The following is a 14,397-nucleotide window of genomic DNA, read 5'->3' as shown; positions in this document are numbered from 1 at the left end:
AGACAGGGTTTCTAATAAAATTCAACCTAAGACCAGGTACTTAGTTTTATAGCCCTTAAAAAGACTTCAAGAGTTGTAATACTTCAGAATGAAATGTCAGTTACTTTCTGATCTTTCAGTATTTAGTGGTTCAAACAGGCCATTCTAACCAAAACAAAAACCAGCTTGGGTAAGCTTTTAGTTAACCATTGTAGTGTTAAAAAAAAAAAAAAAAAAAAAAAATTAGTTAGGTGCTCAAGTAAAATTGTCAAACACTAAGTGTACAGAGTTCTTTTCATGTTTTTGCTATTTAATATTAGTAGAGATAAAAATAAAATTAAAGGACTATAAAAAGATAATGAATCTCATTTAAAATGTTATCTTAAAGGAAAATACAATCAGTAATAACAAATAGCTGTTATATCCCTGTCACGCTAAAGCAGCACAATAATATTGGTGTTTAATACTTATTTCACTACGCCAATATTTACGTGCTGCTAGAGCGGAACAAGTATGTCAGTCCATCCAAACATAAAATGTGCTTCTCACAGTGAAAAACTAATTTTGAATGAATTTCCTTAAATTTCTAGAGCAGCAAATAATGATTCGCATCTTGACTGTAGTATGTAAACCATGATGTGCTGCTACAGTACTTTAAGGCCTCAAAAAGTATAGGATGCATCCAACAGGGGGATACCCCTCTAAACTTTATAGAAAAAAAAGTAACGAGTAAGAAGATGTCTAAAATCTTTAATGAACTTACCTGTAAGATTAAAAATCTATTATGGTCCAAGTCAATTCCATGACTTCGAAGAAGATTTCCAACATCCTTAAACGTTGTCTTCTTCCCACTTATGTGATAGACAGAAGTATTGTCTCTGTAGGCAGTTCTGGATACATAGAAATTACTGTTAGGAATGACTTCATAATCATCCCCTTCCTGTTTTGTGGAAAAACAAAACCAGAAAACAATTGTTGGTATTAAGTCACAGATCTGCACCAAATTTCACTCTTCATATTGAAACTAATTCTATGGATTAAAAACTTCAATTGAACATGCACATAAACTGGCAATATTTCTCAGAAATAACCCTCTTAGCAAAGAATAGTTTCCAAGTTGTTTGATCCCTTTCCTCATAGATCACAAAAACCAAAAAGCCAAACAAACAGAAACAAAACAAAAAACCCACTTCCAAACAAGCCTAAAACTCTACTGACTGAAAAAGAGTATTTGAAGGGGTACAAGAATCTCACCATATCTGAAATAAACTCACTCCAACTATTAAACCATGTTGACAGATTAAATTACTAGTCCACTTAGAAAAGCTGCAAGAAATGATTCAAAGAAAGGAAGGTAGGAATGGCGTAACTTGGCTTAGCTTTTGTCTTTTTTTTTTGGTAAACAATATGCCATTGGAAGGTATAAACAGTTGCAAAGAATTGACAACTACATTCCCCCAATTTTTAAAAAAATCAACTGGATTTTAAAAAATAATGTGCAAATCTACTTTAATAGTAAAACTTGCTTTCCCTTAAAAGCTTTGTCATTTTGACAAATGGCTTTTAAAATTTACACGAATCGAACATAATTATAATACGCAATGAAATCAAACCTGATTTAGTGGCAATCTAATTTTCCAACCTAAACTGTACAATAGAAAAGCACTAAAAAACAAAATTAATATAGATACCATGTAAATTTAACTAAAGCCCTTTATATTAAAAAAAAAAATCTAAAATACATAACTTAGAATCCAAATCACATTCTTGCTTCATTATGGAGTTTTCTGTATTTTTAGGTTCCAACTAGTCATTTTTAAGCCATGAATTTCCAAAGTTAATTATTAGATGAGAAAAAAACCAATACCAACCGAACCAGAATCACGTAGATAATATAGACACTTTAGCTAAAATTGTTTCCTTTTCTAGAAAACACATGTATTAACCCTTCCCCTGTTTTAAAAGTGTAAACTGAAGTAGAGTTCTTTCACATTACAGACACACAAGACTACTAATATTAATTAAAATGGAGATGATAAAATTAGTCATCGGTTACATTTTCAAGTTTAGGTAATTTATCTGAAAGCAATAAAAACATAACTTTATACTGAAAGAATGCCTGTGTTGGCACTCAAGATACTAAAACTGCTCAATGTTTTATTCTAAAGTAGCTATCATGAGCTACTTATAATTCATTGCCCTGGCTAAAAATTTTAATATTTTAATGGCTGCCACCACCACTACTCAAAGAAAATACGATCTTGGAAGTAACGAAATCAGTATCCATCCATTCTGCTTTAACCATACACTAATTTTTAAAAGCCTATTTAAGGGGCGCCTGGGTGGCGCAGTCGGTTAAGCGTCCGACTTCAGCCAGGTCACGATCTCGTGGTCCGTGAGTTCGAGCCCCGCGTCGGGCTCTGGGCTGATGGCTCGGAGCCTGGAGCCTGTTTCCGATTCTGTGTCTCCCTCTCTCTCTGCCCCTCCCCCGTTCATGCTCTGTCTCTCTCTCTGTCCCAAAAATAAATAAAAACGTTGAAAAAAAAAATTTTAAAAAAAAAAAAAAAAAAAAAAAAAAAAAGCCTATTTAAGCCAAAAATAATAAATGTGCAATGTATGGAAATCCTGTGTTCCACACTTGAGGCTGTAAATAACTAAAACAGAAGTCCCTTACCTTATCAATTATCTTCTGAAAATGAACTTCTACAGTACAACTCTGAATATCCTTGTGTTCATCAGAATTGTGAATAAGCACTGAAAGTTTTTTAGATCTTATTTTTTGTGCTCGATAGCCAAACACAAAAAGCATAGAATCAATAACATTGGATTTGCCACTGCCATTTGGTCCAATAATACAGGAAAAGCGCTGCATAAAAAGAACAGTAAAAAAATTAAACTGAAGTTAAAGAAAAGGTCATACCATACTGATTTTAATTTAAAACGCTTGCGCTTTTTACTTGCAGCGAAACTATTAAGTAAAAGTTTTCATTTCAACCTGTTTACTTATATCATATTCTCGATAACAAGCTTCAACGCTTTAAAGAACACCTAATTCTAGCTTATTTTCTTTATAAAATTCATTCTAATAAAGAAAATAGTGCCTTCAAACAAAAAACCCACCAATTCTACTCAGTGAGGAAAACTTAACAGCCAAAGAGGTACCAAACATAACCACCAGGATAAACAAAAACCAATTTCAGTTGTTAAAAAACACAGGAAACATACCATGTGTTATCAAGCAGGATATACATGATAAAAATTGAAATATACACATTACCCTATTAATAGTTATTTAAAATGGTCAAATACCTTATGAAAAGGTCCCAGAATTTTTTCCCCAGCATAGGATTTGAAGTTCTGGTTTACAATATGAGTTATCATTAGCCGAGGAGCTCCGGCTTCATTGGCCATTGCTGGAGGCGGGGGAGGAGGGATGCTATTCAAAATCTCTTCTAAACTTCTATTATCAATTTCCTCACTTGGTGTCTCTAAGTCAGTCAAAGGAAAAGGAGGGCAAGGGGGGAAAAAAGCCTGCATTAGTGCAATTAGTTCGGAGGACTACTGCCTGCTAATCTTTGGGGAAATATTATTTATGAACCCTAGGAATCTGTATTTTCCACTTGAAATGTAGTATTATCCTAAACTCAGGAGAAATGAGAATTGCAGCTTAGTTTTATATAAAAAGAAATTCTTAAAAGAAACGCCACCAGTCACAAAATCCCACAAAAATGTATCTCTTAAGAGTCAAAACACTACAACATAAAGCAAATCTGGGAAAACCACAACAACCCGATTCTCTGTTCCACGTCTAAACAGGTGGTTAAATCCTAAGGTTCTAGATCCAACTTTCTCCGTATCTCTGAGCACCAGGAACCCTCACTTTGGACACTCAAAGAGCTCCAGCGGCACTGTCACAGGGGCTGCCTAATGTCATCCAATTCCTGTACTCAAAAAGCTACAGTAGTTTCGAGTAAATTATCATCTCTTTAAAAACAATTTAAGACCTGGGAGGTTGTTAGCGTCAAACAACTTTAACATACAATAAAGTTAATTCTGTCTGGAACAAAGTCCACTCACTAGCTATTGGCTGACTATGTCGATTTCCGCGGAAATAAAAGGCCACAAACAGAAATTCATAACTGCAGCCACGAACTTGCCCCAATCCCCTCCGGCACCGTTACAAGCGAAATTGCACGACCACTCCATCTCTGAAAATCCCACCAGCTTCTTGAGCTGCTCCTCTTGACCTACAGACGTCAACTCCGCAGCCCCTCACCTCCGCGCCCCCAAACACCAGCCAGTCCCGGGTTGGGCGCTGACCCACCCGGGTCTACCAGCGCGCTTTCCTGCCGAGTCGCGGCGGGGTACTCACCTGCGGTAGCAGGGGCCGGGCTGCTCGCGCGGCCAGGCGGGGGTTCCGGCTCCGCGTCGCTACTGGTGCCGTCCGGGGAGTGCGGCGGCTCTTCTCTTCTGCGCCGGGCGGTGGAAGGCTGGGTGCCTTTACGGGGCATGGTCGCTGGGGCAGGGGGAGAGCCGGGAGCAAGTCAGCCCGCCGGGCTGCAGGACAAGGCCGGTACACTTCCCGCCGGCCCCCGCGTTGCAACCGACTAAGCCCCTACCCCACCCGACTCGGGAGGAAACTCCGTCCATCCGTTTCCGAGAGCCCCTTTTTAATAATCCCCGCTCGACGCCAGCGGGTGCTCGTTAAACAAGGCACATAAAACCCAAGTGCCAAAAAGGCGGGATTCGTCTTAAGTCCGAATCAAGTGGGAAAACCTAGACGTGCTCGGTAATCAAGCAAGGATAGAACTGCTTAAGTTCTTTATATTTTCCTAATGGCTCCTCACCCTCATCCTCCCACAGTATAAGGGTGTAAGAATATTTTCCTTTGATTTCCTAACGAAATAATTCCCATAAGCCGGCATTTACTGACATTCCCACGCTCTCGGGCTAGGGAAGCAAGCGCACAGACTTTGTTGAGAGTTCTATTACCTTCAGGTTTGAGGGACCATCAACTCTTCCTAAGGTACCTAAGACTAACGGGCGACTCGCCGCCCACTTTCCCCGCCATTTAGCTCTTGGCGCCGTTGACGGCCAGAGGGCTTCCAAGTCTCCTCGCCACCGTCCGACCCGGAAAGGCGGCCGGAGACTGGGGTGGACCACTCTCGACTTCTAAATCGGACACAGGCAGCGCCTGCTCCAGTTCAATCGTCTTGGGGTGGTGGGGTTTGTCTCTCCGGGGCCCGCTGCGGAGTCTCGTTGGACAATAAACTACAAAAGGTCACCAGTAAGGGCTCAGACCCGGTGATTAGTCCCCTGAGAGAAGAGAGGTCAGGGGGCCGGGGCACGGGAGACGCCCTTTCCCCGAGAGACCAGCATTTCTGAGAGGAGATCCGCAAGGCTTAGAGTCCGCGTAGTCCCGCACCCCCGCCGACAGACGCTTAAGTAGCTCAGGGAAGTGGCGCCCGCGCGAAGCGCGCGGGAGTCCCGACTGCCGGGAGGCGGCCGAGGGGGGAGGGGTGACAGCGAGAGAAATCTCCCGGCGGCAGCCTCAGCCCAGACTTCGGCTGCTCCAGCTCAAGGCCTCTACTTTCCAGGCGCCCGCAGACGCGGCAGGAAGTAAGAGTGTGACAACCTGATCAGGAAAAGAAGTACTTTACCTGCGGGGCAGCCCAGGCAGATCAAAGCTGGAAACCGTTGTACAGCACCCCCGCTCCTACCGGTGTTTCGGCTCCGGGTCCTTCACTCGAAAATGGCGCCTAAAATACAAACTCGAACGGAAATTCGTTACAAATGCGCGCAGTGCTTTCTGGGAATCACTAATTTGAAAAAAATGCGGCGACTACCACCGCCATCTTCTGGTCGCATACACGCCTGCGTGAATCCTTGGCGGGACCCTGGCGGCCGGAGACGTTTCTAAGTGAAAACGCGGAGCGAAACAGTTTTGCCTGAGGCCTACGGCAACAGTACTCTTATAAAAATATTAAAAAAAAAAAAAAAACACCTCGAACTGTAGAGGTTTGAACAAGAGGGAAAAAAATGTAGGGCTCCACCCCCTAGGTGGAGGGGGGGGGCTCAGTCGTCCCCTAACGTCCCTTAAAGAGAGAGCGGGCTTGGGTGATCCGCGGCGCGGTAGTATCGCGAGAAGGAGTGTGCGTAGCTCTTAGAAATCACTATGGTGACAGGGAGGTTGGGAGGCTTCTTGGTAACTGGTCCCAGCTCTGTGGGAATAATCGCCACTGCTTTCCTGCAACTTAAGGTAAATCTCTTTACCTCTGGACTTAGTGAGGAAAGGGTTTGGAAATTGTGGCCATCAGTGGATCCCACCATACCTGTTTTAATAGTGCATGCGGCATAGGGCATCAGTTATTTTCCGTCTCCCTGGAAGCAGTGGGGCTCTGGACGTAGCTTTTGGGATCCGAAGCAGGAAGCCCAGAGTTTGGAGGGAGTAGAGGGACAAGAAGAACAGAAAACCTGGATTGGCGAATAATAGTATAGTCTACATGTGAATAGCAAAGTAATTTCGAATTTATTGGTGTTAGGTCATTAGTGTCACTAGTGAAAGGAGATTTCGGGCTTTCAAAATCATTTGAAAGATTTCGTAATGGAAGAAATGATTTGTCGGTGTCATCTGATTGTCTTTATGAGAAAATTATCAGTGGGCAAATATTTCTCAAGCAACTTGAATGCGTTACACTGTACAAGGTATAATAAGGATTATTAAGCAAATATTCCTGTTCCTAGAGAATTTAGTTTTGTTAGTCAATTTTTAACCTGGAGTCTGTAGTCCTGGTGGTAAGGTGGTTGAGATTCAGTGGAGTTCCTGACACTCCCACGGTCCCCCGCTAAGTTGTATGCGGAATTCCGTGTGTTTGTGCATTTTTCTGGGGAGCTAGTTTTCCCAGCACTTTGATCAGATTCCCAAATCCTAATCCCCCGTTATGTTAACCACTGGTTGATTTGACTATCTCCTATAAGTATTTATTCAGCGACGCTTATGTAGTTGACATTGAGAACTGGGAGCCGTTTTACCCCCCTTAACCTTTGCATATCTAGGGCTGACATACTGAATCACTGATAAGTCTGCTTTATGAATGAATTTGCATTAACATTCTAAGTAAGTATTGTTAAGTCTGACCCCAGGAGCATTATGTCAGGTTCAGTGATTCTCAAGAGGGGTGTAGAGGACACTCCCTGCCAACTGTAAGAATTTGGTGAGGTTCAGAGAGACTGGTGTGGTTTGCAGGAGCATTGACTCCATACTATACTATTCCTTTAAAATTGAAAAAAATAATTATTGTTTTCATATGACAAAGTATGGACAATAAAACTCAATGAAAAAAAATTTGACTGTTGGTTATATCAAGAAAATGTAGTGATTCTCTTTGAAAGTTTCTGGAATCATTTGGATTTTTGAAGTTTGTAAAATACTACAAAACCTGAGTTGGAGAGATCAACCATGAAAAAAAAGCAAAAACTAGACCAAACTGAGTGGTGTATAAGGGTCACAGATCACAATGTAGTAGAAGGATGTAACATAACAAAATCCCAAATCCCATCATTTTTTTTAACCATATGCTTGGATAATTTACAAAATTTATCAATTTTTCTGAGACTATTTATCATGAAATCAGGATATAATGCCTACCTCATAGGACTATTTATAATTTTCTTTAACACATATGCTGTAAGCATTTGATATTACTGTGTTTACAACACTGACCTTATTAGGGCATGTGCTAAGGATGAATAATGGGATGTCAAGTTAAAAGATCAGCTTATGAAGGGTCTTGACAGCCAGATTTTGGATGGTAGATATGATATAGAGGAAACACCTATTAGAAAAATTTTGAGCGAAGGAATGACTTGATAAAAAAGAAAAAAAAATAACAGCAGTTATATGGGATGTGTTAAGACAGGAAAAAGATGTAGATCAGGCATAGCTTTATTATGTGGAAGGTGAAAAGTGCTTACAGAGTAGAATGGAAAAAATCCAGGCACATTTAGGAGGAAAAATATACAGCTTTTCTAGTTTTTAATGGTTAAGAGTCTAAACACTTAAAGTCAGTCAGATACTATTCTTTGTTGGTGAATTCCTGAATTAGTGATGAGGGGATAGAAAGAAAAATAAGTTAGAGATAGTTCTTGGTTTTACTGTCTTTGATGATTGCTCTAAATAACAGTAGGTCTTAATGACAGATGAGAAAGAAATGTTATTTCAATAAATCAAGTTACCTATGGCTTTAGATTTAGTCGAACCTAACCATGCCCGCTCAGAACAAGTTTTTTTTTTTTTTTTTAATTCTTTTATGTTTATTTATTTTTGAGAGAGAGACAGAGTGTGAGTGGGGGAGGAGCAGAGAGAGAGGGAGACACAAAATCCGAAGCAGGCTCCAGACTCTGAGCTGTCAGCACAGAGCCCAATGCAGGGCCTGAACCCACAAACCGTGAAATCATGACCTGAGCCGGGGTCGGATGCTTAACTGACTGAGCCACCCAGGCGCCCCAGAACAAGTATTTTTAAAACATGTTTAAGCCAGATTGTATGATGTAGCAAAGACATAGCAAACAGCTACAGAGTAGACTTAAATCTAAAGTGAAAGTAGGACACTTAGAACAGGTGAAGAAGTGATTTGGGAAGAGATTAGAGTCAAGAAAAAAGACTTGATTGATCCCTTCCAATACTTTGGATACTTCTCATGAAATTAACAGTTTAATTATAAAAAGAAGCTGGTCAGATTGGGATGACTAATTTACAGTCATTTGGGAAAGTAAAGCAAATCTCATCTTTCTGATCCAAAATCATCTACTAACAACCATTATGTGTAATTTCAGGCAGTCTGAGAACAGAACCCTCACTTTTTACATTTTAAAAGTGAAACTGTACCACAGAGGAAGAAATAAGAATAAATTCAAAGAGAACAATCGGAATTAGAATTCAAATCCACATTTGCAATTCCTTAAGTGCACAGTTAAGTTTTGTCGTCATCATAATAATGTTTTTTGGGGTTCCTGGGTGGCTCAGTTGGTTAGGTGCCCCCTCTTGATTTTGGCTCAGGTCATGATCCCAGGGTCAGGGGATTGAGCCCTGCTTAAGATTCTCTCTCTCCCTCTCCTTGTGCCCTTCCCTCACGCACACTCTCCCTCTCCCTCTTTCTCTTTCACTCCCAAAAAAAAGAAAAATGTTTTTTGTCTGTCTTATAATGTGGTTTCAACATTCATAAAGTCTGATATTAGATTTGTGGATAAACCTTTAAAAATATTAATCAAGTTTTAGTTAATTATAAATATTTGGATTAATTAGATATTAATTAATAAATAAAAATGAATAAATAAACATGGGTTTATGTAAGTAATGAATAAATACTTAGAGAATTTGTTCAAGATTAATAAATTGATTGGGCCTGACCAGCTCAGTCAGTGGAACGTGTGACTCTTGACCTCAGGGTCAAGGTTCAGCCCCAAGTTGGGTGTAGAGATTACTTAAAAATAAAATCTTTAAAAAGGAAAGATTAATAAATTGACTATAGAACAGCATAGATAATGGTGTATATTCATCTTGATAATATAATGTTATACATTTACATATTATACATTCTATATATGACACATATGCATATGTATAATACGTGTGTGTATATATATATGTATATACATGCACTTCGTATATTAGTACATGAATGTTATTGAAATTCTCACCTATCTTAACACAAAAAAAGGGAAGTGAGGAAGTGGAATGGTTTTCTGGGGAAAGACTGTTTTGAAAAATGAGTTTGCTTTTATTCATGTAGGTTGGAATTAGGAAAGATATATCCAGTGGGCAGCAGAGAAAGAGAATATAGGTTAGGGAAGAAAATAGGATGAGATGGTACTATGTGAATGGTTGAAACATAAAAATAGATTAGTTTTTAAGGTTGTAAATAAAGAGAGAATAGCACCAGAAACTGTCACTTCTTAGAACCTAGAAAGAAATGATTATGGTAATGTCTCAGGATTCTAGATTATAGGTAACAAGAAAACCTAATCTAAATTGTCTTGAGAAAAAATAAATTGGCTTCCATAATCGAAAAATCAGGTGAGTGTCACTGGATTTAGTGTTCAAATAAAGACACAGGATTTCTTTGCTCTGCTTTGCATTCCGTTGTCTTGGCATTACTTTCATATAGTGGTCTCTGGCACCTACAGGCCCTTCCCTTGGTGTGGTAAGATGGCTATGGTAACTCCAGCCTCAAATCTTCTAAAATTAAAGACCAGGGGTAAGGAGAGTTTTTCTTCCCCATCATTTATTTGAATAAAAGTCCTGGGCCACCTGTGAAACAGTCTCTGTGCAAAGGGAATGGAATGTTCTAATTGGCTTTAGTCTCTCTCATGCTGGCTTCACTGAAGCCACATGGGCTAAAAGTGGGGTAGTGGAGAAAAATTCTTTGTAGCTAGGAAAAGAGTGAATATATGTAGAGTGACAAAAACCAATTTTCACTATGAATAGCTAATAATTATTTAGTTCTTACTATGTTCCAGGCACTTTACTGGATATTTTATATACATTTAATCATAACCAACCTGTGAAGTAGGTATTGTTAGCCCTATTTTATATAAGGAAGAAAACAGAATACAGTATCTGGAAGATCAGTAGGTAAAAGTTTCAATAAGAGGGTCAAATACAGTAGAGACTTTAAAAAGAATGAGAATGGTGATCCTATGAAAAAAAATTATTAGTTTTTTTTTTTCAAATGCAGAAATGCGTAAAGAAAACTGGGCCATCATCCAATCAGATAATCCTATGCCAAATATATAAGTGTATAGACATATAAACTACTATGAACATGGTAAAAACTTTAAACAGTACGGAAACATAAAATGATCATTAAAAGCCTCCCTTCTCATCCCAATGTCACTACCCTCACAGAGGTCTCCTTTGTCTTGCTCCTCTTCCTAGAAAAATGTTTTTTTTTAAATTTTTTTTTTTTTCAACGTTTATTTATTTTTTGGGACAGAGAGAGACAGAGCATGAACGGGGGAGGGGCAGAGAGAGAGGGAGACACAGAATCGGAAACAGGCTCCAGGCTCTGAGCCATCAGCCCAGAGCCCGACGTGGGGCTCGAACTCACGGACCGCGAGATCGTGACCTGGCTGAAGTCGGACGCTTAACCGACTGCGCCACCCAGGCGCCCCTAGAAAAATGTTTTAAAATACACGAGCTTAAACATACATCCCTTTTTATTTATACAAAAAAGTGTGTGTTATATAATACTGCTAACTTTGCTTTTGTCATTAAACATTATAGACATCTTTCTGTATCAATACATACAGATTCAATACACACAGATTCATTTCATTTTTTAAATAGTTGCACAGCACTTTAGCATATTGATGACTGCGGTTCTTTTATGCTAGGTGATGAATTAAACGGATGAATGAAAGATGACTACTTATTCCAGATTTGAGAATCACATGGTTTATAGGCTAGAATTTATCAGGTCACCCTGCAAAAGGATTATAAATATAGCAAACAAGAATAATAAAAGTCTGGTTGGCAAGAGCTAGGTATAATCATAGCTAGAATTGCAGGGAAATGTAAGTACCACAGCAGACACATATACTTTAGCAAATGCATACAGGAATTGGAGTGGGATGGGGTTGGAGGTCTTCAGTAATTGAACTCTATGGCCTTTCACAAGCCTGCTTCCTTTGCTTGTTATGACTTTGAATCTGTCCCTGGAAATGATGAGCCTGCTTCTCTCTTCCCTGCCAGGCAAGAAATCTTAGCTCTAGTCTGCAAGTGATTTTTTTTTTTTAAAGTATTTATTTTGAGAGAGAGAGAGCAAGCAGGGGAGGGGCAGAGAGAGAAGGAGAGAGAGAATCCCGCAAGCTCCTCACTGTCAGTGCAGAGCTGGATGCCAGACTGGATCTCACCAACTGTGAGATCATGACCTGAGCCGAAATCAAGAGTTGGAAGCTTCACTGACTTGGCCACCCAGGCGCCCCAAGTCTGCAAGTATTTTTATGGTGGGACAAACCTGAGTAAAAGATCTGCCTCTCTCTCCCTCCTTGCTTTCCTGGGAAAGAGTCACAGGAGTCTGATCAGAGCTATCAATTTAGAAAACTGTTCATAAAAATTGCGCTTTTAAAAATAGGGACTTGGGTATTAGTTTTAATATCAATACCCAAGGGTTAGCCAGTATGCAAATGACCCAAACAGAACTTGGTATGATCTAGCTCTTGTGCTTTATCTATTCTTCACATTCCTGTTCACTACTGAGGCTTGTCTATTTCTTATCTATAAGTTGATAAATTATGCCTTCCTTCTTTCCTGCCTAAAATTTTTCTCATTTTGTTAGTGATTCTACCTCTTAGTTTTAATTCTTAAATCTAATTCTTTTTTTCCATTTTTTGTAAACCATTTAACCATTTTTAAGTGTATAGTTCAGTGGCATTAAGTACATTTATATTATTATACTACTATCACTTCCATCTATCCACAGAACTCTTCTCATCTTGCAGAACTGAAACTCTGTACCCATTAAATAATAACTTCTCATTCTTCTTCTCCCCTGCTCCCAGCCCCTGGCAACCACCACTCTACTTTCTGTCCCTATGAATTTGACTACTCTAGGTACTTCATGTAAGTGAAACATATATTATCTGTTCTTTTGTGACTGGATTATTTCAATTAGCACAATGTTAAGTCTAATTCTTAACATTAATTCTTAGTTCTAGTTTCTTGGTTCTAACCCTGTTTCACATTATAAGTACATATATCCACAACATGAGTGTGTGATTTGTCGTAAACATTTTAATTTCATTTTTGATAGAACTATACAGAGTTCTGTAATAAACAGGCTTATGTAGTTGCATAGATATCTTGGTGTACATTTGTATGTATATGATAAATTCCCGTGACTAGGAATTATTCCCGAGGTAGATTCCTTATATGATACTTCCATTGAATCAGTAGCTTCTAACCCAAAATAAAGCACAGATGTGTCAGATTGGCGGAGTCTGGGCTACTTGCCTGTGTCCTAGCTGTAAGGAAGGCTAGAGAGGTAATAATTTTTTTTTTTTATAATGGGGAAAAAACTCATAGCAGTCAAAGGTTTTGGAGTGGAGAGCAAAAGAATGAATGACAATTAGCACTAATTTACCTGCCCTTCAGTAATGTATGGGAGTATTTTGTTTCTCCATACACCAGCCCTGGATTCTGGGTATTTTGCACTTGACCACTTTGATAACAGAAATATGGTATCTAGTTGTTTTAGTTTTCATTTCTTTAATTATAACTGAGGCTTGTTTCATGTTTTTGATTGCCTTCTGATGGTCTGTATATATATTTCTGTGAACTGTTCATTTATGTGTTTATCAGTGTCCATGATCAAATGACTTCATGGGGGACCATGCTGTCTTAGTTATCCTCTACTTCTGTTGTATTGCCAATCTTTCTCTCTCCACTGGTACTTCCTCCTTTGCTCCCAAACATACTGAGGTCTATCCTAGTTTAAAAGGCCTTTATAGCTACTATTCTGTTTCTTCCTTTAGCCTCTACACTTAAATATCATTATATGTACACTCATATACCTTTAACTTCTACACTTATGAGCTATGCCTGCTGATTCCATTTTATTGTATGCAAGGATGGTTTTAGTTGCAGAGGATATAGGAATGAACTAAATACAAAAATTCTTACACTTAAGGAGCTTACATTTTAGAAGGGGAAACGGTAAGTAAAATGCATAATATGGCAAATGGCCTTAAATAGGGTATACAGAGAAGGCTTTACTGAGGTGACTTTGGGGGAAAGATGTAAATGAGGGTAGAGGAGTAAACCACGCAGCTATGGGGGAGGGGCAGGGATTTCAGACAAAGAATACAAGTACAAAGGTCCCAAGGCAGGAGCATGCTTAGTATGTTAGAAGAAAAACAGAGGTTCATGTGGTTGGAGCAATTTGAGTGAAAAGAGTGAGGAAACAGGTGAGGTCAAAGAAATAATGGGTATATTAGGGCTCTCCAGAGAAAGAAGAGTTGACGTTGTAGTCTTGAGTCCAAAGGCTGGAAACTCAGACAAACGTTCTGTGTTGCAGTCTGGAGGCAGAATTCCTTCTTCAGCAAACTATGGTCTTTGCTCATAAGGCCTTCAACTGATTAGATGGAGCCCACTCACAGTATGCAGGGTAATCTGCTTTACTGTAAGTTGACTGATGTAACTGTTAACCACTTCTAAAAAATACATTTACAGCAACATTTAGACTAGCATTTGCCCAAATAGCTGGGCACCATTGTGTAGCCAGGTTGACACATAAAATTAACCATTAGAGGAATTAGATTAATAAAAGCATTGAACACCATTGTAAGAATTTTGTTTTAACTCTGAGTAAGATAGGAAGCCATTAGAGTATTTTCAGCAGAGAAATGCTGTGATCTATT

General features: G+C 39.2%; 2 protein-coding genes across 4 annotated transcripts in view; one reads left to right on the top strand and one right to left on the bottom strand.

Annotated features, from left to right (window-relative positions):
- Positions 1–5,744, bottom strand: part of SMC4 (structural maintenance of chromosomes 4) — a 45,926-nt gene extending 40,182 nt beyond the window's left edge. The window contains exons 1-5 of one of the 3 annotated variants that reach the window (XM_030328650.1): positions 5,640–5,744; positions 4,352–4,495; positions 3,289–3,467; positions 2,654–2,845; positions 743–919 (exon numbers count right to left, since the gene is read on the bottom strand). In XM_030328650.1, coding sequence (XP_030184510.1) covers positions 743–919; positions 2,654–2,845; positions 3,289–3,467; positions 4,352–4,490 — 687 coding nt within the window. In that variant the 5' untranslated portion in view covers positions 4,491–4,495; positions 5,640–5,744. Of the gene's footprint in view, positions 1–742; positions 920–2,653; positions 2,846–3,288; positions 3,468–4,351; positions 4,496–5,639 lie in introns of those variants that run through there. The other 2 variants (XM_030328651.1, XM_030328652.1) reach the window with 2 other exon arrangements.
- Positions 5,745–6,135: 391 nt separating this feature from the next.
- The window catches only part of IFT80 (intraflagellar transport 80), a 140,483-nt gene continuing 132,221 nt past the window's right edge, over positions 6,136–14,397 (top strand). The window contains exon 1 of the mRNA XM_030328653.1: positions 6,136–6,238. The gene's annotated coding sequence lies outside the window, so the exon portion shown is untranslated. The remainder of the gene's footprint in view (positions 6,239–14,397) is intronic.

Source organism: Lynx canadensis, chromosome C2 (assembly GCF_007474595.2).
Source record: "Lynx canadensis isolate LIC74 chromosome C2, mLynCan4.pri.v2, whole genome shotgun sequence".
In the NCBI taxonomy this organism is placed as follows: domain Eukaryota; kingdom Metazoa; phylum Chordata; class Mammalia; order Carnivora; family Felidae; genus Lynx; species Lynx canadensis.
Note: the sequence above shows the minus strand (reverse complement) of the source record. Positions and strands in the feature narration are given on the sequence as shown.